The sequence below is a fragment of the Erithacus rubecula genome (assembly GCF_903797595.1).
Source record: "Erithacus rubecula genome assembly, chromosome: 26".
In the NCBI taxonomy this organism is placed as follows: Eukaryota; Metazoa; Chordata; class Aves; order Passeriformes; family Muscicapidae; genus Erithacus; species Erithacus rubecula.
This window is the reverse complement of record NC_136678.1, coordinates 2,307,741-2,326,855: the sequence shown is the minus strand read 5'-3', so window position 1 is coordinate 2,326,855 and position 19,115 is coordinate 2,307,741. Positions and strand designations below refer to the sequence as shown.

At 55.4% G+C, this 19,115-nt stretch overlaps 1 protein-coding gene and 1 long non-coding RNA gene across 2 annotated transcripts; one reads left to right on the top strand and one right to left on the bottom strand.

Moving 5' to 3' along the window:
* Positions 1-353: 353 nt before the first annotated feature.
* On the top strand, positions 354-12,838 carry MTCH1 (mitochondrial carrier 1). Its single transcript, XM_079327197.1, has 12 exons — positions 354-542; positions 1,503-1,587; positions 3,031-3,137; positions 3,531-3,608; positions 3,879-3,936; positions 4,660-4,711; positions 5,467-5,526; positions 8,564-8,657; positions 9,005-9,052; positions 9,245-9,312; positions 10,004-10,079; positions 10,495-12,838. The coding sequence occupies exons 1-12, from the start codon at positions 381-383 to the stop codon at positions 10,564-10,566; spliced, it is 960 nt and encodes a 319-aa protein (XP_079183323.1). The 5' UTR covers positions 354-380; the 3' UTR covers positions 10,567-12,838.
* An 832-nt stretch (positions 12,839-13,670) lies between these two features.
* On the bottom strand, positions 13,671-18,874 carry LOC306812526. Its single transcript, XR_013776865.1, has 3 exons — positions 15,997-18,874; positions 14,717-15,478; positions 13,671-13,825 (listed from the first exon to the last, which is right to left on the bottom strand). It is a non-coding gene; the product is annotated as an uncharacterized lncRNA (long non-coding RNA).
* Positions 18,875-19,115: the final 241 nt, after the last annotated feature.

Below are 19,115 nucleotides of genomic sequence, written 5' to 3'. Positions count from 1 at the left end.
GTTTAGTTTGTGCTGTTACTGACCACAGAGCTCCCCTCTGCTGAGGACTGTGCTGGGGAGGGGTTTGAATTTTCCTCATGAATGGAGAAACTGCAGCCACAGAATGCAGGGCCCTTGGTAAGTGCCTTGTTCCTGCTGGAGAGCGCAGTGTGCTGTCTGTGTGCTGACACCGAGCTCCTTTCAGAGCTGGGACACGGAGCTGGCGGCCGTGTGCTCACAACCCCCGTCAGGCACCGACAGCCAATTCCATGAAATCCTCAGCCGCGCCGCCATTGCCGCCCCTCACGCCGCGCCCCCCTCACCCCACAATGGTTCCTCCCTCGCCCCCCCGCCCGGTGCGGGTGGTGGCGGCCGGCGCGCGGCGCGGTGACGCGCGAGCCATGGCGGCCGTGGCGGCGCTGCCCCCGGGGCCGCTGCCGCCGCCTGGCGGGGGCGCGGCCGAGGCGGCGGCGCCTGAGGGCGCCGAGGGCCTGTTCCTGCTGCTGGGCGCGGGGCTCGCCGCCGCCAGCCACCCCGTGCTCTACGTCAAGCTGCTGGTGCAGGTCCGCTCTGGGGACAGCGCGGGGAGGGGGGGTGTAACTCCGGGATAACGGGGGGATCATTCTGGGGGACGCCTCAGTGCGCTGGGGTCCCTGTATGTACATACAGCCCTCCCCCGTTTAACGGGGTGCCTGGGCGTGGGGGGGCTCAGTGTGTGTAGTGGGGTGGGTCCCAGTGGATAATGGGGCATCGGGACCCCAGGAGAGCTGGGAGGTGGATTCCAGCAGTGTCCCTGTGGGAACCCCCATGTGCTGGGGCTGTGTGTGCGGTACGTACAGCCCCCTGCGCCATCTACACAACGGGGAGCACCTACAGAATATACATAAGGGGATGTAAGGATGATGAGGGGGACTGGGACCCCGGTGTAATGGTGGCAGTGGATTCCTGTGCCCCTATAGAGGCCTCCATGCACTGGGGTCACTCTGTACAGCCCCCCCATGATAACAGGACCCCCTGAGCGTTTGTAGGATGAGGGACAGCTGGGAATTGGAATCCCCCATATGCAAGAGGATGGAGTCCCCTATATGCTGGCAGGCCCTATATAAAAATGGGATCCTATATAACAGGAGGGTGAGGATGCCTTCTACAATAGGGGCACCCAATATAGGGAATAGGGGACACCATATAATGGAGGGGTGAGGCCCCCTGTACAGTGGGGGCTCCTTTGTAGTGAGGCATTGGGATCCCTCCTATGATGGGGAATGGGGACACCCAGTAAGCTGGGAATCCTTATAAAATTACCCTTCTGCCATGGGGCCTTCCATTAAGGAGAGATAGGAAACCCCAAGACCCTCTCAGTAACAGGGACCCCCTAAAATGGGTGGGTGGAGGACCCCCTGTGACCCTATAAAATGGGGAAAGGAGTGCCTGAGAGTGATGGGGGATGCTGGGATCAGTCCTGTTCATCCCAGGGACTTTGGGAACACCAGAACAGAGACCTGCTCACCAGGTTTCTCTCTCAGGTTGGGCATGAGCCACTACCTCCAACCATTGGAAGAAATGTGCTGGGGAGGAAGGTCCTGTACCTGCCTGGCTTCTTCACCTATGGTGAGTGACTGTCCCTCCCTGCCAGCACAAGGTCCTGCCCTTGGGGAACTGAGGCTGGGAGCTGCCAGGCAGACTGAGCTGATCCCACACCCCCTTGGGATCATCCTGAGGCTGCAGTGAGGCATAAACCACCATAAACCACCACAAACCACCACAAACCACCACAACTCCTTGCAAGGCTGTCAGATTCTTGTACCTGTTGCTGGGGACAGGGGGATGGTGGCAATAGTGTTGGTGCTGCATCATGTCCCTGTGGCACATTGCTCTGGGTTTGCACTGTGATTCAGGGGTTTGGGGGGTTTTAGGGGGTGTAGGCTTGCTGCAGGAAGGTTCTGTGTGTTTTGAAGATTGCAAAATGCTTTCTCCTGCTCCAAACCAGCCCTGGAATAACCTGCCCCCTGCCCTGCTCATTTGTGTTGTAGATGGAACCCTAAAGGGACAGAAATACCAAGAAAAGGGCAGGTAATATGTTTAGAAGGAAAAAAAAAGTAGTATTTTCCTCTTTTTGTGGGTGGAGCAGCTTGGAAAAGGTGGGTGAATCCTCTGTGAGCTGCTGACACAGCAGGTTTGCTGTGGGGAAGGGGAATGCACTGTCTGATGGCCAAGCTGGGCCAATCCCAAAATCAGCCAGTGGTATCCATGGGGTGGAACCAGCACAGGGGCAGGATGAGAGCACTGGAGACATCCTGGGACACCCAGGGCTGGAAATGCTCCAGTGCTGCCCTTTGGAAGATGCAATTTCCAAACAGGAACTGAACATGGGTTTGTGAGATCCAGTGAACCCTGAGTTAGACCTTTCTGGGGTGGGGGTGGAGGTGACAGCACAGAGCACATGGGAGCATCTCCCCTGCCTGGTTCATCCAAACTGCCTCAGAGCCTTTTCAGGTGAGCAAAACCATGAACAGACAAAAAGTAGCCCAAAATATTGGAGCTGTCCTTCCAGATGAGGGAGATGACAGAGAGTGAGAATTATTATCTTCCAGTATGAAGTTTATTTAGGACTGGTACAATAAATCACTTCCTGTGGGGCTGTGGAGTGGCTGCTGTGCTGAGCTGAGCCTGGCATGGTTTGAGATGAACCCTGGGGCACTTTGGGGTGCTCTCCAGGCTCTTTGGGGTGCTCTCCAGGCACTTTGGGCTGCTCTCCAGGCACTTTGGGGTGCTCTCCAGGCTCTTTGGAGTGCTCTCCAGGCACTTTGGGCTGCTCTCCAGGCACTTTGGGCTGCTCTCCAGGCACTTTGGGGTGCTCTCCAGGCTCTTTGGGGTGCTCTCCAGGCACTTTGGGGTGCTCTCCAGGCACTTTGGGGTGCTCTCCAGGCTCTTTGGGGTGCTCTCCAGGCACTTTGGAGTGCTCTCCAGGCTCTTTGGGGTGCTCTCCAGGCTCTTTGGGGTGCTCTCCAGTCCCCCTCCTGACTGACAGCAGCCTGGTGTTGTCCCCCCCAGCCAGACACATCGTGGAAGTGGATGGGAAGAGGGGCCTGTTCCGTGGCCTGGCTCCTCGCCTCATCTCAAGCACTTTATCAACCATCACCAGGGGGAGTGTGAAGAAGGTAAAGATCAGCTTCTCTCTCCATTAATCACCTGCAGGGTCAGTGCTACTGCAGCAAGTGCCTGCAGCCAGCCAGGGCTGCACAGGAGGATTGATGCACACATCCCTCTCCATTTCTTAAGGGAACAGTCTTTCAGTGCCTTTATCTCCAGAGCAATTTTTAATGTATAAACCATTTTAATTTGATTTGGCATCCCCTTGACTTGTATCCTTTGTCAGCAGTTTTGTGACTCCTCTGTTCCTCTATTTACCTTCCATCCTTTCTTCTCCTGTGTTCCTTCTTGCCTGTTTGTCTTGTCCTGGCATCTAAAGCATGGCTTTTCATGGGTTCCCTCAGACACTGTGGGTCAGCATCTCCATCAGTTCTGACCATATTTCTTCCCTCTCCACTCAGGCTTTTCCACTGGAAGACATGGAGCATGTGTCTAACAAGGATGATGTGAAAACTTCTCTTAGGAAAGTGGTCAGAGAGGTGAGAAGTGGACGTTGCCCATTAATGAGTGGCTGGGGACGTCCCTGGGGATGTGGATGAGATTACTTGGAGAGAAACTGGAGTGAGAATTTTGTGGTGTTCAGTGGCCATTCTGTGTCCCTCCATGAAATAATTCACAGGAATAGTGGTTTACACAAGAAGGGTCTCAAAAGAAGGAGCCAAAATGGGTTTCCCCACCCTGAGGGAAAGGGCCTGGGCCAGGCAGGAGAGCAGCAGAGCTTTTCTCAGGTGTTTTCTCCTCCTTGCCAGACATCCCACGAGATGATGATGCAGTGTGTGTCCCGGCTGGTCTCACACCCCCTGCACGGTGAGTCCTGTCCCCTGGCTGGGCATCACCCCACACCCTGCTTACTCAGGGGGATGATATTTATACTTCTCTGTCATATGAGGCTGATGCTGGGGTTTGCTTTCAGACACTAACACAGCTGAGCAACAAGTTTCTCTCTTCCCACTCATCCAGGACCTTGTCCTAGAGATCTTATTGGGGTTAGGACCAGTAGCAGCTTTCCAGTGCCTAAAGGGACTCCAAGAGAGCTGGAGAGGGACTTGGATGAGGGTATGGAGAGACAGGACACAAGGAATGGCTTCCCAATCCCAGAGAACAGGGTTAGATGGGATATTGGGAAGAAATCCTCCCTGTAAGGGTGATGAGGCCCTAGCACAGGGTGCCCAGAGAAGCTGTGGCTGCTCCATCCCTGGAAGTGTCCCAGGCCAGGTTGGACAGGGCTTGGAGCAGCCTGGCATAGTGGAAGGTGTCCCTGCCCATGCCAGGGGGTTTAGAAAAAGATGATCTATCAGGTCCCTTCCAACCCAAACCTGTCTGTGATCCTCTGAAATCCTTCCCACCACTTACAGGCTCAGGAAATGCCCCAGTTTCTAATGAGTCTTGCAGTGCTGATGACCACTGAGAGGAGCTGGAGATGCTGTGAGTTGAGGGAGAGCAGAAAGGTCATGTTTCATGTTCTTTCCCATCCATTTCAAGCCCAAGTGGATTTGTTTCTGTATCAGCCCTGTGTTTCTTTCCTCTCAGTGATCTCCATGCGCTGCATGGTGCAGTTCGTGGGCCGGGAGGTCAAGTACAGGTGAGTGGCTGCACCTGGGCAGGCTCTGGGTCAGGGGTGCCAGGTGCTGGGGAACAGGCACATCCAGGAGGCTTGAGGGACTGAAAAGTGACTCTGAGCTGGGTGACTGGAGGGATGTGGGAAGGCTGGGCTCTGTCCCTGATGTGTCTCTGTTCCACCTTGTGCCTGTGGGGGTTTGGGGCTGTTTCACCCCTTGCTGATCACACAGTGAGTCTCCTGCCTTTTTCCTTTGGCTATTAATGGAAAGGGAAGGCAGCAGGGAGGCAGGGAGGATAACACAAAGCTTTGCTGCAGCCTTGCTTTGTCTGTAAAATTTTTTCAAGCCTTTCACAGTGGCAGCTGCCTCTCTGCAGGGCAGAACTGCCTGTGGAGTGATGTGGAGACACACTAGACAGGATTGCAGCCAGCCCATGACAGCCAGCTCGAGGTCCCAAAGGCAGGACAAGGTTCTTGGCCTCAGAATCATCCAAATCAAACCATATCACACAAGATCTGTACCCACTCACAGAGCTCTTGTACCTTCAGCATTGAGCAGTTGTGAGCAGGTTGGGTGTTCTCCTGACAGAGAACACACACAACCTTCCTTCCCTCAAACCTGCCTGGTCTGAGGAGAGTAAGCAGAGCAAGCTGCCTTCTGCTGGGATGGTGGCTGGAGAGGCACTGCCATGGCTGGGGGCTGCAGGATGTGTGTGAAGCTGCACAGGGCAGATGTGGAACAGCTCTGCACACTCACAGCTCTTTTCCTTTCTTGGCAGTGGTGTGTTCAGTGCCATTGGCAGGATATTTAAGGAAGAAGGGATCCTGGGATTCTTTGTGTACGTGAGTTGTTGTTTAAATACTTTCTCCTGTAGCCTGAAGGCACTGATGGCTCTCCCAGCAGCTCTGCCAACCCCAGCTGGAGTCACACTGAGCTGAAACCTGCTCTGACCAAGGGAGTACCACATCACTGCCACAATTAAAGCTCTGCCTTTGACAGCACTTCAGTTTGACCATTAAGTTTGCCCCAGATCTTATCTTCAATCAAACCTTCAGAGCCCAGAGAAAGCTGTATTTTTTTTATCTTTCTTTTTCCCTTGGTGCTTCTTTGTGTTTCAGTGAAGGGCCATTTAAAGCATTTGTTGGTGCAACAGGCACCAAGATGAAGTGCAACAATAAGATCCCTTGTTGAAATGAAAGCCAGGGCCTGGGTAAGCAGCATATTCTTCTGCAGAGCACTGTGGGTGCTTGTAATGAGCAGGTTTTCCTGTGTGCTTGGAGTGTGGTGGTGCCTGGATCAGGAGGAGCTGAAAGGTGTTTCCAGCTGCTTACAGAGTGTGGCAAATTGGTGCATCACTGAAATGGAACTTCCATGGACACTGTTTTGCTTGAACCCTTAATTAATGCTTCCTGCCTTTCTTTTTCACATCTACATAAAAGCAGAACCACCTGCTGTCTCTGCTTGTAGTGGGGAGATAACTCACTTTATTATGTCAATAATAGTAAAGGCAGCTCTGGAATTTCAGTAGGGATTTTCAGGATGCCTTTGGCTCTGCAGTCACAAAATAAGGGCCTCCAGATGAAACCTGAATGCATCAGGAAGAGGGAAGCAATCACAGGGGGTCTCACCCTGTGCTGCCCCAAGGGGAAATGGCCAGGGGTCTGCAGAGACCCCACTGAGTGTCACTGCTTCTTCCTTTGGCAGCCCACAGCTTCTCAGCTGAGCTATGCAGCTCCAAATCTGCTCCATAAATACAGGATCCTCTGGGATGGTCCCTGTGAGTGGAGCATGGCTGGAGCAGGCTGCTCACAACCCTCCACCTCCCAGGGAAGTGATCTGAGAGAAGCTGCCACATTCCCTTCCATCCACATAAAAGAAACACTGCTGTGACCTAGTGAAACTTAATAGTTCACAGGAAAGGCTTTAACACAACCCAGATTGTCTCAGGAGGGCTCTGAAGTTCTACATGCTCTGTAACCCTGTTAGGAAATCCCAGTGCTGTGAGGGGAGCACAAAGTGCATCTGAAGCACCAAGCTGCTGGTTTTCTCCTCTCAGCCCTTGTGGTGCAATCCCAGCACATCCACTGCCCTAAAATCATGGCAGTGCACTTGTTTCTCATGGCCTTATAACCACCCTGAGCAGTATCAGTGGCACACTCTGGGTGTGTGCCTGGCTAAAGGCTTTTCAAGGATGGATTTATCTCCCTTCCCCTCATACCTGCAACAGATTCCTGCCAGCCCAGGAAGGTGAGCTCCAAAACTGCTGGGCATGGTCAGCTCAAGGATGGCTTGGCCCAGGTCCCTTGCACTGGAGTTTCTGCCATTGGGTCACATCACTGTACATCATTCAAACTTCCTCCTCTACCTGCTGCTGTTCCAGCTTTTCATCATCTTCCAAAAATATTCCCAGTTCAGATCTTGGACATCTCAGCAGGTGTGAGATTGCAGCACTCAGTTTTTATATCAATAGTAGTAAAGGCAGCACTGGAATTCCAGGAGGGGTTTTCAGGCCTGGTGCCTTTGGCTTGTTGGCTTTTTTTAGTTCCTTTCTGCAGCTCTCAGACCCCTGGTTATGCAGCTCAGGGCCAGCAGCTGTTGTTTTGGAGGGGAGAGAGGGATGGGATCCTTATTGGACATGGAATAAATAGTCTGACTCCCTATCAGCAGTGGGGTGAGGTTTTCCTTATGGGGCTGCCCTGGCCCAGCCCTTTGCTTCTGGACTTTTTTAGGCTCTGTTGTATCTGGAGCAGCTCAGGAGCTTCAGACTTAACTTTGAGTTAGAGAAATGCTGGTTTTTACAAAGCTGAAAGCCAAACACAAAGCAGAACCTCTCTTTGGGGCCAGAGAGCTTTGATTTCTTTGTCCTGTCTGCTGCTCTCATGTGTCACATCTTTGAAGCCAGTGAATCTTCTGCTGAAGGTTTCTGCTGTGCCTGTCCCCTGAGAGCTCAGCTGCATCCCCAGGGCTGCTGGGGCCTTAACAATGCACAGCTTGTTCCCAAAACCAGTCCCAGTCCCTGCTGCTGTGCAACAGCAGGAGGTAAACTGGTCTCATGCTCTGAGGAGGCAGGGTCATGTTTGGGAAGGAACAAACCACTCAGATTAATGTGCTTGGAGGTGGCTCTTGACAGGCTCCTTTTCAGAACTGACCACATCTGTTCAAACACAGGTTTGACAAACACCTGGATCCTTTTGCAGTGGAAGAACCCCTGCAAAAGCAGAAATCCCTGCACTGGTGTAGCAGATGCTGTAGAAGCACCAACAAACAGGAGAAACCCTCTGGAATATTTTGTTAAAATTTTAGTGCCATTATCTGCTAAAGTTGGCAGTGCTGGTGCTGCTGGGAGCTCCAGTGTGTCAGTGGGAGGATTAACCAAAGAACTGCTCCTGGGGATAGCAGAGACTGGGAAAAATCAGAGGGACCTGAGTGTTCCCCCAGTTACTCACACTTCTTAGTGGAGCAGGTCATGCAGGAGCAACCTCCTCATTTTGATTTCTAAAAGAAGGGAGATGCCTGAAAGAGATGAACTTCTCATTCTGCATCCAGGAGAGCACCTTCAGAAATGGAAACCACTTCATCTGTGTGTGGCTTGGGTTTCTCAGCAGGAGTTGGGCCACGAAGGGATTTGGGATAGAGCAAGGGGACTTGAGTCATACCCAAAAAACAGATCCCAAAAGCTTTCCAGCCAGACCAGCACGTGTAGTACCAGGTCTGAAGGCTGAGAGACTCTTCCCTGAAATCTCCCTTTCATTTCCTCCCGAAGTAAAAATTTCATTTTGGAGTTCCTCTGAGTTTGTGGAGGGAGTAGGGCTGGGCACCTCGGGAGGTGGCACTGGGACCCTCCTGCACCTCACACCCTCCTCTTGCCCTTGCAGTGGCTTAGTCCCTCACATCCTGGGGGATGTCATCTTCCTCTGGTGCTGCAACCTCCTGGCTCACTTCATCAACACCTATGCAGTGGATGACAACGTGAGTGGGAGTGCCTGAGGGGGGATGGGGTCTGGACCAAGCACCTGCACTGGGAAGGAGCTATTGGGGGGAAGGGGCTGCTTTAGTACAGACCCCAGGCTTGGGGACATCCCTGTGAGAGAGCTGGAGGCGCTGTGTCTGCTCAGGGCTCTTCACCTGCACTTTGGGGGATCACAGTTGACAGCAAATGCCCTCCAGACCCCAGCTGGAGTGCAGCTGCTCTCCTTGCTTTCTGCCTTGTCCCCTCCCCCTTGCCCCTCGCCTCAGGCTCAGGGAGTGTCACATAATGACAGTGCCAGCCTGGTGTCATCCCCCTGCTCCACGAGGCCTTTGCTTTCTCTCTGCAGTTCAGCCAGGCGTCGGTGATCCGCAGCTACACCAAGTTCGTGATGGGGGTACGTAGGCAGCTGCTGTGTCCTTTCCCCTCCTCCTGCCACCTCTGGGCTCAGAGCTCCTGCTCTGGGGCCACAGGCTGCTCTGTACTTGACATCCCTTATCCAAGATAACTCTGCTAACATGTGAAAGCTGGAAATAGCGTTTTTGACACGGGGAGCATTAGAGAGGCTGCTGGTTTTCTGTGCTTTCAGATCGCTGTGAGCATGCTGACCTACCCGTTCCTCCTCGTGGGAGATCTCATGGCAGTGAACAACTGTGGGTATGTCCTTCACGCTGAGATCTAAAGCTTTCCCTTCCTTTCTTGCAGCCCCTTGTTGTCTGAATGGGCTGCTAACGACCGTAAAGCTTTCCTACAGCCCCGTAAACTCTGTGGCACCTCGAAGAGCTGGCTCGTTTCCTGTCCCAGATTGCTTATAATTTTAGATCAGAGGGCACAGACATGAGCAGCAGAAAAGCTCAGGTGGTGAGAAATCAGAGTTGTGGTGGTGTGGTCCGATGTGAGCTGAGCTGGAGGCGCAGGGATCAAAGGGACCGTGCTGGCTCCAGGGAGCAGCACGAGGGAAGCAGAGCTCTTACTGCAGCGGTGGGAGCAGACAGAGCAGGACCAAGCTTGCCTTCCCAATTGCACTGCTGCAAGTCTTCTGCATTTGTGCTCATGGGAACGGGATGGGATCCAGGTCAGGTGCAGAGTTTTCTCAGTATCTGCTTTTGAAGGTGTAGATACAGTCCTGGACTCTCAATGTCTCCAGGTAACGCTCCTTGTTTGTGCATCCCAGGGTAATTAAATTACAGATCTGCTGCATTGTAAATAACGAGCTGTCACTTGGCTGCCAGCCCGGTGTGGACACTGTCCCGTGTCCTCACTCCTCACTCACACTTCCTGCTTCTCTTCTGTTACCTGTGTGGGTAAGGTGACACTTCCACCTCAGCTGTTCCCTGTTGCTGTGCAGGTTGCGTGCGGGCCTCCCTCCCTACGCTCCTGCCTTTGCATCCTGGATCCACTGCTGGAGGTACCTCAGTGCTCAGGTGAGGGAGCAGGGCACACACTGGGCTTTGGGCTCCCTCTGTTCCTTCCCCAAGTCTCCAGCATTCCCCAGAAGTGCCTGTGCTGCATCCTTGCCGTGCTCTGCAGCCTGCATCTCTCCCTCCAGTTCTGGCACTGGTACCAGCATGGCAGTGCTGCTCTGCCCACTGCACACCCCGAGCTCACAGCCTGTGAGCTCACAGCCCCTGCACTGCACACAGCACAGTCTGTGCCCCTCTGCAGCTGTCACCCCTGGGGGAAACACCCAACTCCACAGGGCTGGGACCTCACTTTGTCCTGCACAGCAGCCCAGGATGCCCAGGCCCTGCAGCCCTGCCTTGGGCACGGAGTCAGGCCCTGCTAGAGCTGCAGTTCCCAGGCCAGCAGGCTGCCCTGACCCCGGGCTCTCCTCCCCAGGGGCAGCTGTTCCGTGGCTCCAGCCTGCTGTTCCGCAGGGCGCCCGTCCCAGCCGCCTTCCCCATCGACTGACCGACAGCTCAGCGACTGGCACTCCTCAAGAAACCCCAAGCTTGTTTCAATATCTGTATATTTCTATTTTCTGATCCAAAGTCCATGGTGCCAGAACTGGCACCTCCTCTCCAGCAAGGCCAGCAACAGACTTCTGGACATCTGGGTTCAGGCTCCAGCTGGACCAAAGCTTCCTGCTCATGGCTGTCTCGACTGGGATGTGTAGCAGAGAGAGCAGAAAGCCATTGTCTCTTTGCTCCAGGCTGGGGAAGTCCAGGAATCCAGAAAGTGCCCAGGTACTAAAGGAGCCAGCCATGAGCTGCAGGGACAAAAGACTGCTTTGTTCTGCCTGAGCTGGGAAGCAGCAGGAGATTCAAGGTCACCTCCCTGGGAAGGTTATGCCAGGTGACAGCCTCCTGCCTCATCCTTTCTGGAGAGAGCACCTTTGCCTGGCAGGTAGCTCATCCTGGGCAAGATCAACCTGGCATCCATATTTATGATTTGAGGGTACCTGAACACCCAGGAGCATCCCACCTTCCATGGGCAGGAAAGGGAAATTTCAGGCTCAAAACAGGGAAGGGAAACAAGAATCCCACTGCCAAGAACAGCAGAGTCCCAAAGAGACGGGTCCAGCCCAGCTCAGGGCAGCAGTGGGATGTGGACACGGAGAGAGCCCTTGGGAAGGGACACACACTGCCAGTGGTGCTGCTTTGGGCAGCATTTCAGTCCTGGAATGGGCTGTGTTTGGGATAGAGCCAGCAGAGCTGAGGGTGGGCAGGCAGCCTGCACACCCTCTTGGGGCAGGCCCGTGCTGGGTTGGACTGGCCTGGCTGCACTGAGGGGCATCTCCCAGGCAGCCCTGCTGGGCTCCTGCTCCTGTGGCTGATGGAAACGGAGCTGCTGGGGTCTGGAGCTGCACACAGAGGGCTCTCCTGCAGCAGAGGCTGCATCCAGGGCTGTCTGCAATGAAGAGATACACCTGGAGCTGGCTGAAGGCTGGTGAGACATCAGGGTGAAAGGCTCCTGGTGCTCAGTGGAACACGGCTGGCTCTGTGTGTAGCAGAGCTCACCAGTGGCACCAGGGCAGGATTGATGCTCAGTTCCCCAGACAGGAGTTTCTTTGCACCAGCCTGTGCTGTGATAGCAGCCAGGCATTTCCCCCCTGTTTCAGTTCCCCACGAAGCAGTCTTTTGCACAGAGGTGATGCTGCACTCTCTGGGAAGAGGTTTAGCATTGCTTGAGCAGGTTCCCGTGTGCTGCAGCAGCAGCAGCTGGGGTCACATCTCATCCTGGCCTTCTGGGGACCTGCCATCACACAGGGTTTGTTCTCCAGCAGGCAGGGTCAGTGCACACCCCAGGACAGTGTGGTACGTGCTGGGACTGGCAGCCCCACCCAGCTCCCTTCTGTGTCGTGAAGTCAGTCCTGTCTGTCCTCCCTCACTCCCAGTTTGTGTTACAGTTAAATAATGCATGGACCTGTTCCCTAACACTAGAGATGATTTCAAAGGGATTTAATTATGCTCCAAAATACAGTTATAAAACAACTATTGGGTGTTTTTTTGGTTGGTTGTTTTGGTTTTTTGTTTTTTTCCCCCCTGTATAACGTGCTCCCTCAGGGAAAGTTTCAGTTTAAGACAGGCACTTCCTTTGGTCTCTTCTCCAAATCAGGGCCTAAAACAGCTGTTTAAAACTCAGATTGCCCCTGATTTTCCTCACCTCCACAGACGGCTGAGCAAACTGCAGTGTGTTCACCTGGAGTGAGGGTGGAGGCAGCAGAGGGCTTGGGTGCTTGAAACAATAGATGTGGAACTAGGTTTTTGGAGTTAAAATTGACCCTGAGATCTTCTGGAAGGGGTGATGGAGACCCTTTGCTGCTGTCAGACCAGTCAGGTGGCCTCAGATATTCCATCTTCTCCCTCACAGCTCCATCCTTCCCCACCAGCTTTTTATCACCTTGTTTTATGACCTGCTCCAGCACAGGGCATTGTATCTGCCAGGTCACACAGCACCTGCTCAGGAACATGGACCTTTACCCTCCAAATTAAAGCCACCTTCTGCTGCTCCCATGCCTGTCAAACCTCCTGCAGCCACTGCAGGGAAAGTGCTATTTCCTGTCCTTTGAGGAATTTACCTAAGGAATTTACCTAAGGGATTTACCTAAAGCTGCACCAGTGCATGCATCCTGCCAGTAATTTCTGCCCAGTTCATCAGAGCTCACAAACTTGGCTGAAAACCCAACAGTTGACTGTAATTTTTGCTCAATTTAAATGAAAACCAGGTTTTAAAGCTTTCAGTGCACTGCCTTTGAAGCAAGGGGCTGCCATTCATAGGATGATTGAATATTTCCTCACCTCCCGTTCCTATCCCTGATTCTTGTCTCATGCTTCGTTTGAGGGGCCCCACCACAAGGACCCTGCATAAGGAGCAGGCAAGGAAACAACCCAAATCTGGCTGGGCACCCCTCTCCCTTTAATTAGTCAGTGCCTGGCCCTGCAGCTGGTGCTCAGGTATCCCAGTGAAGGGGATTGGGCCCCATTCCCACAGGAGATCCAGGTCTGGAGAACAAATGGAGGGGTGGAGGAGGAGGTTTGGATGGAGCCAGGATGGAGCTGGGGTTTCTCCCACTGGCAGTCCCCTGTCTGCCCAGGAAACAAGCCCTGGTTTAAATATTGACTCTCCTGCACAAAGCCAGCCTGGGTGGGGATTGCTGCTGTTCTGTGCCCGAGCTGTTTATCAGCCTCCAGTGGAGAACTGAGATTGCTGAGACTTTGGCCTCATCTGCTCCCAGCTGCCTGGGGGAGAAGGGAGGCAGCCACAGCAGCCAGGAGAGGGAATCTCAGGTCAAGGCTGGTCTGTCTCTGCTGGGCTTGGATGCTCAAGCCTGGCAGGATCTGGGAAGCAGCAAGACAATCCTTTGTGCCCAGGGAAGGGCAGCTGAGCTCAGAGTGACTGTTCCATCCTCCCCTTTTCCCTGCAGAGCTGTCCTGCTGAACACCCTGCAGTTCAGTCCCAACTCCCTGCTGGTGCTGCTCTCCCACCAGAGCATGAGGAGGAATCCCAGAGAGCTGTGTCTGGATGGTGCCTGCTGTGTCCCTGCTGTGTCCCTGCTGTGTCCCTGCTGTGGTCAGTGGGCAGGCAGGGCTGCCAGCCCTCCCCTGCTGCCATGCAGGGCCCCATCTTGCAGCCACGCATGAGGAAGTGCCCTGTGGCACAGCTGCCCTCGATAAGGCTGTTTGCTCTGTTCTCCCGCAGCGCCCGGCTCCACGTAGGCAAATAATTCCTTAAAAAAAAAAAAAAAAAAGATATGTAAAAAATAATAACCCTCGCAGAGGAGATCCTGCTGCCGGGGTGGTGGGGCTGGCTGGTGCCAGGAAATGCTCAGGGTGGGGACTTGGACTGGGCCCAGGCACCAGCAGCACGGTGGCCCTGGACCTGTCCCTGTCTTCACACAGCCCCATCCCCTGGGATGGCCTTCACCTGAAACGGGGCATTACAGAGGAGCTGGGTTTTCATGGATTCCCCCGGATAAGGGAACAAGAAGAGGCCACAGAGAACACGGTGGCAAAGCTCGGGGCAGTGGCCTGACCTGCCATGCTGACAGTGACAGCTCCTCCATCACTCACGGCTGGTAAGAGGATGGGAAGGGTGTGGGGAAGCTGCTTTCCACGCTCCTGCTTGCCTGCTGTGGCTGTTTTTAGGGAAAATTCCCCTGAATGCCCTTAAACTGAGCAGCCCTGTTCCCTCCTGGGCAGTGCTCTCAGGGGGAGCCGGTGCTGTTCCATCGCACCCTGAGGCCATCCGGGCCTTTCGGGGAAGAGGTGGCAGCACAAGGTCAGCCGAGCCTCCTGCACAGCTCCCTGGGCACTTCCACCATCCCAGGGAGGAACAGAGGGGGAGAGTCTCCCCATCTTTAAACTCGGCGCCTGTCCCGCTGTGAGGCCGGGCCGCGGCCTGGCTCCCGGCGCTGGCCCTGGCTGCAAACCCGGCAGCGCTCCATCCCTCGGAATGGAGCTTCTCCCTGAAAAGCCGCCTGCGCTCTGCGGCTCCTGTCAGGCTGCCAGGGGAGGCCGGAGCAGCGTCACAGGCAGCAAAGTTTTACAAGGCGAGCGAGCGTCTGGGGAGAGAGGGACGGGAGAGGGACCGAGCGCCGCACGCACACACTCGGACGCACACGCGGAGAAACCTCCTCCAGCTCGCATCCCAACGCTGCTGCCTTTTTTTTTTTTTCTTTCCTTCTTTTTTTTTTTTTTTTTTCTTTTTGGAAGAACAAAGACTTTGGGGTGGGTTGGCGCTGTTGTTTTTCCGGGGTTGCTGTGGGTGGATGGGGACAGGCTGGTGGTGGAGGGGGGAGCCGGTGGCTTGAATGCGAGAAAGTCCCGAATTTCCCTGGCCGAGTTGCTGAGATTGTCTGTGCGAAACTTAGAGAGAAGGAAAGACGGGGGGGGGGGGGGGGGGGGGGAAATAATTAAAAAATAAAATATGATGACGTCACTCGGAGCAGGGGTGCCTTCCCTGCTGCCTGTCAGATGCGCCTGAAAAGAACAGGGCAATAAAACAACAGCCGCCTCTGTCTCCCTCGTTAAACACGGCACTAATTGGATGTTAATTTTTCCTTGCTCTTCTCGCTGCTCGATTGTGAGGGCTGTGCCTGGCTCTCCCTCTCCCGCTTCCTTTCTTTCCTGTTGCAATGCTCTTGGCAGCTCTGAGGGACTCCGGACTGTGCGCTCCCCTCCCGCTCGTGGACTGGAATAATTCAGGAGCTGGGAGAATTAAAAAAGACGAGGCGCGGGGGCGAACGGTTCAGAAACGGGGCGGGCGTGATGGATTTCGAGAGCTACGCTAATCTCCCCGTTTCCCGTGCATTGTCCTGCCGACTTGGAGCTATTCTCTTCCCATTTCTCTTCCCCTCCTTTCCCTTCGCGTTGGGTTTGGACTGCAGGGCAAAAATATATGTTATTAAAAAAAAAAAAAAAAGGAAAAAAGGCATGAAAAAATAGAAAAAAAGCTTAAATAAAAAAAGGGGGGGGGGGGAGAGAAAAAAGCCAAAAAAAAAAAGAGGAAAAGAAAAAAAGCCTGGTTCAATGACGACAAACCCCCAAACCTCCTCCCAGCTCCCCCCGTCTCGCCGCGCTGCCTAACCCCTGCGTGGAAACAGGCGTTTTAGGGAGCCGGAGCAGGAAGTTGTTGTTCTCTGTCTTGCCCAGGTCATCCTTCCAGGGTATGTGTGCAAGGGCGGTGGGCACGAGGGCTCGGTGGGCGCCCAGCAGCCTCGGCCGCCCCCCGCTACCCCCGGCCAACGAGGCGGGCGAGCAGCGCAGGGCAGAGGGGGCCGGGTGGGGTTTTGGGGGACGCAAGAGGGGCCCAAGGGACAGGATGGGTGGGGGAGCGGAGGGGAGGGAGCGGGAGGCGGAGGTGGGGGGAGAGAGCGAGAGCCGGGGAGTAAAGTCCTACCTGGGATCGGTGCCAACTTCCTGCAAAGGGTTACAGACCCGCGGCTTTGAGAGCCCACCAGAGGCGAGTGCGCTCTTGTCACGGTTCCAAGGCGAGATGAAGGCAGCGGGAACAGGTACAGCAGATGCCGAGTGGCCTCGTTTGCCCGCCGAGCGGGGCTTCGGCTCGATTTAAGCCTCGCCGACGAGGAGCCTTCGGTGCTCCCGCCGGCGGGGGCCTGGCCATCCCCGCACGAGGCCAGCGGGTGCCAAGGGTGGGGTGGGCGGCTCGGTGGCGGGGGGCTGTGTGTGCATGGCACGGGGGGGCTCCGCCGCTCGCTCGCCTTCTCGCCGTTTGGATTAACATGCGGAAGATGCGCCTGTCACTTTGCTTACTGTCAGCTCCGGCTCGGGGATGGGTGACGGCTTTGTTCGGCGCAGCCGGGGGAGCCGTGCCAACTCGGACTTGGCAGGCGAAGCCGGGTGGGCAGGGAGAGGGGGACGAGGAGCGGGAACGGCTGCTGGGGCGGCTGCGGAGGGACGTGGCCGCAGGCCCGCTTCTGAGCACGGCGGCTTTCTGTTGGCGTGCGCCTCCCTCTCCCTCCCTCTCTCCCGCGCTCGCCTGCGCCCAGGCTGGTGCAGACAAAATGAAAACGTGTTTTGTTTTGGTTTTTTGGCATCTCCCCAGCAGCGCTACCAACCCCAGCTGCCCCCCCTCCGCTCCCTTCCCCAACCCGCCTCGACTCCCTTTTACAATCGGCACGACCCAGGTGCTCGGGCAGCAACAGAATAAGGCCAAAAATACCCCTTGGCACCCAAACCACCCCCAATCTGCCACCCTCGGCAGCAACTGCTCCCATCCGGCCTCCATGGCGGGTGGGTTGTTGTTTGTATGTGTATATATATATTTTGTCCTCTTTTTTTTCTGCCCCCATCGGGTCCCTCTCGCGTTGGGTGTGTGTGTTCCTATTCAAGGACCCGCCACCTCCTGTCGTGCGAAAACCAGGAAGGAGGGAGCCAAGGGCTCATTTGTGCCTGGACGCCGGGGCGGCGAGCGAGGGAGACGACGATGGAGGACAAGAGGAGGGAGGAGAGGGATGGGAAGGCGGGAAAATGAGCATGGGGAGGGCGGAAAAAACCCAATCCACCTCCCCAGGCCTTTTGTTTAACCTGCGTCGAGGCAAAGAGGGGTCCTGGGGTTTTTTTTTCCTCCCCTTGTCCTTTTTTTTCGCCCTGTGCTTGAGCCTCGTGGGGCGTTTTCGAGCCTGACGGGGCAACTTTCCGGAGCGGGCGGTGTCGGAGGTTGGTTTTTGGGAGGCGGCGGGCTCGTCCCGCGGGCGCGCAGCTCCGAGTGCAGGAATTCCTGCCAGCTCGCCTTTGTGCCAGCCTCCCTTGGCCTTGGGTGTCTCGTTCGGATGGAGCCTGGCATCCAGGCACCGCCCATTTCTTGGCATTGAGCTGCGAGGAGAAGGAAAGGGGAGAGAGCGAGCGAGAGAAGGGAAAAAAAAAAGCTGTCTCACTCAAACTGGCCTTTCTCGGAAAAGGATCCTTCCCCGATGATTGTCCGGATAAGCGGAGCTAAATCCAGCCACTACTCAACAACAAAACCACTCTCTTCCACGGTGCGTCTCTCTTGCTGCCTTGGTACGAAATCGAACCTCACTCTTAATTTTGGTTGGTTTTTTTTTTTTTTTTTTTTTTTTTTTGGTCCGTGCGGTTGGGTTTTTTTTGCCTTTGATTTGAAATAACGTTTTGTTCCTCCAGTTGCTCCGTCGCTTTGTTGTTGCTGTAACCTGCCTTCTCGCCGAGTCCTTCGGCCCTTGGTGCTAAAACACCCGACTTTAATCAGTAGAGGAGAGGGATGTATAGCAGATAGCAGATAGGCAGGTCCCTACGTGCAGCATTTGGAGCAGAACTGGAGGGCGATTTCTCTCCGCGCCCTCGCCCCATCACCCGGGACGTCCCCAGGAGCCACCCGGGGCTGGGCGTTGTCGCCCGGGTGCCTCTTTAAGTTGCCCAGCGGGCAGCACCGACCGGGGAGAATGTGTGGAATCATGTCGGATTTGCAATTCAACATGGCAGCCGGAGAAACGTGGTGGGAGACGCTGGGCACGGGCACTGCTGCCAGCGCAGGGTGGGGGCACGGCAGGAGCTGCACGGACAGGGAGGAGAGGACAGCGGGGAGGACAGCGGGGCGAGGCCAGAGCAGGAAGATCATTTAATTTCATTCCATTTGAAAGGGGGTGAGTTCCACCAGGAGCGGTCCGGGAAGGAGGGAACTGAAGCCGCATGGTTTTTGTCGGCATTAACTGTTTAGAAGCTGGCTGGGTCCCCGGGCTGGCACGGCGTGCCCGGGCGGGCGCGGGGCTGGGCGATGCCCGCAGCGGGGCGGGACGGGACGGGGCACGACGGAGGCTTTTCCTGGAGCCACGGCTCCTCGGGGCCGGGCCGCCTGCTGCTGGAGAAAGCCCTGGAAAGACTCGGGATGTTCCCGGCTGCTGCTGGAGAAAGCCCTGGAAAGGCTCGGGATGTTCCCGGCCGCTGCTGGAGGAAGCTTTGGGATGCTCGGGATGGTTCGTCCCTCCAGCCTCGTGCAGGTTCACGCCTCTCCCCGAGGTTTGGCACGGCCTTACCCGAGCCCAGGGCTTGCCCCAGCGCCGGGGAATCTTGCCCTCTTTCTGTCAAACTTAATTTAGGCCTGGTTGGGACACAACAAAAGCAGCTTGTTTGCAGGGCAGGGTTCTCCTTGCCGGCTGCCGCGCACTCCGCAGGCGCTCGGAGCCATGAAAGCCACCCCTCCTCCTTCACCAAATTTTTCCTCCTCTTCCCCGCTGCCCAGCCTCCCTGCTCCTCCTCCTTTCGCTGAAAAAAAAAAAAAAAAACCTTTTCCAGTGAGCGACGCATGGAGCCTTCGAACTGGCCACAAAGCACCGATTGCCCTGGCCCTTGTGCCTCTGTGCCCCCCCAGCCTGCCCTGCCTGTACCAGCCCTGCTCTGGGGACATTCCCAAATCTGCCTTACCCACCAGGATGGTGACAGAGGTGTTGTCCTGGGCATCTCACATCTTCCTGACCCTGCAGGGAGCTGTGTGGCCTCGTGCACCCTGGTTTAGTGGCTGGGGTCCAGTCCTGGACTTTTTTT

Excerpts from the sequence above, each read along its gene's own strand:
- MTCH1 (XM_079327197.1), top strand. The coding sequence starts at position 381 with ATGGCGGCCGTGGCGGCGCTGCCCCCGGGGCCGCTGCCGCCGCCTGGC. Across the intron at positions 5,527-8,563 it reads GGGATCCTGGGATTCTTTGT|TGGCTTAGTCCCTCACATCC; the intron begins GTACGTGAGTTG and ends TTGCCCTTGCAG. Across the intron at positions 8,658-9,004 it reads CCTATGCAGTGGATGACAAC|TTCAGCCAGGCGTCGGTGAT; the intron begins GTGAGTGGGAGT and ends TTCTCTCTGCAG.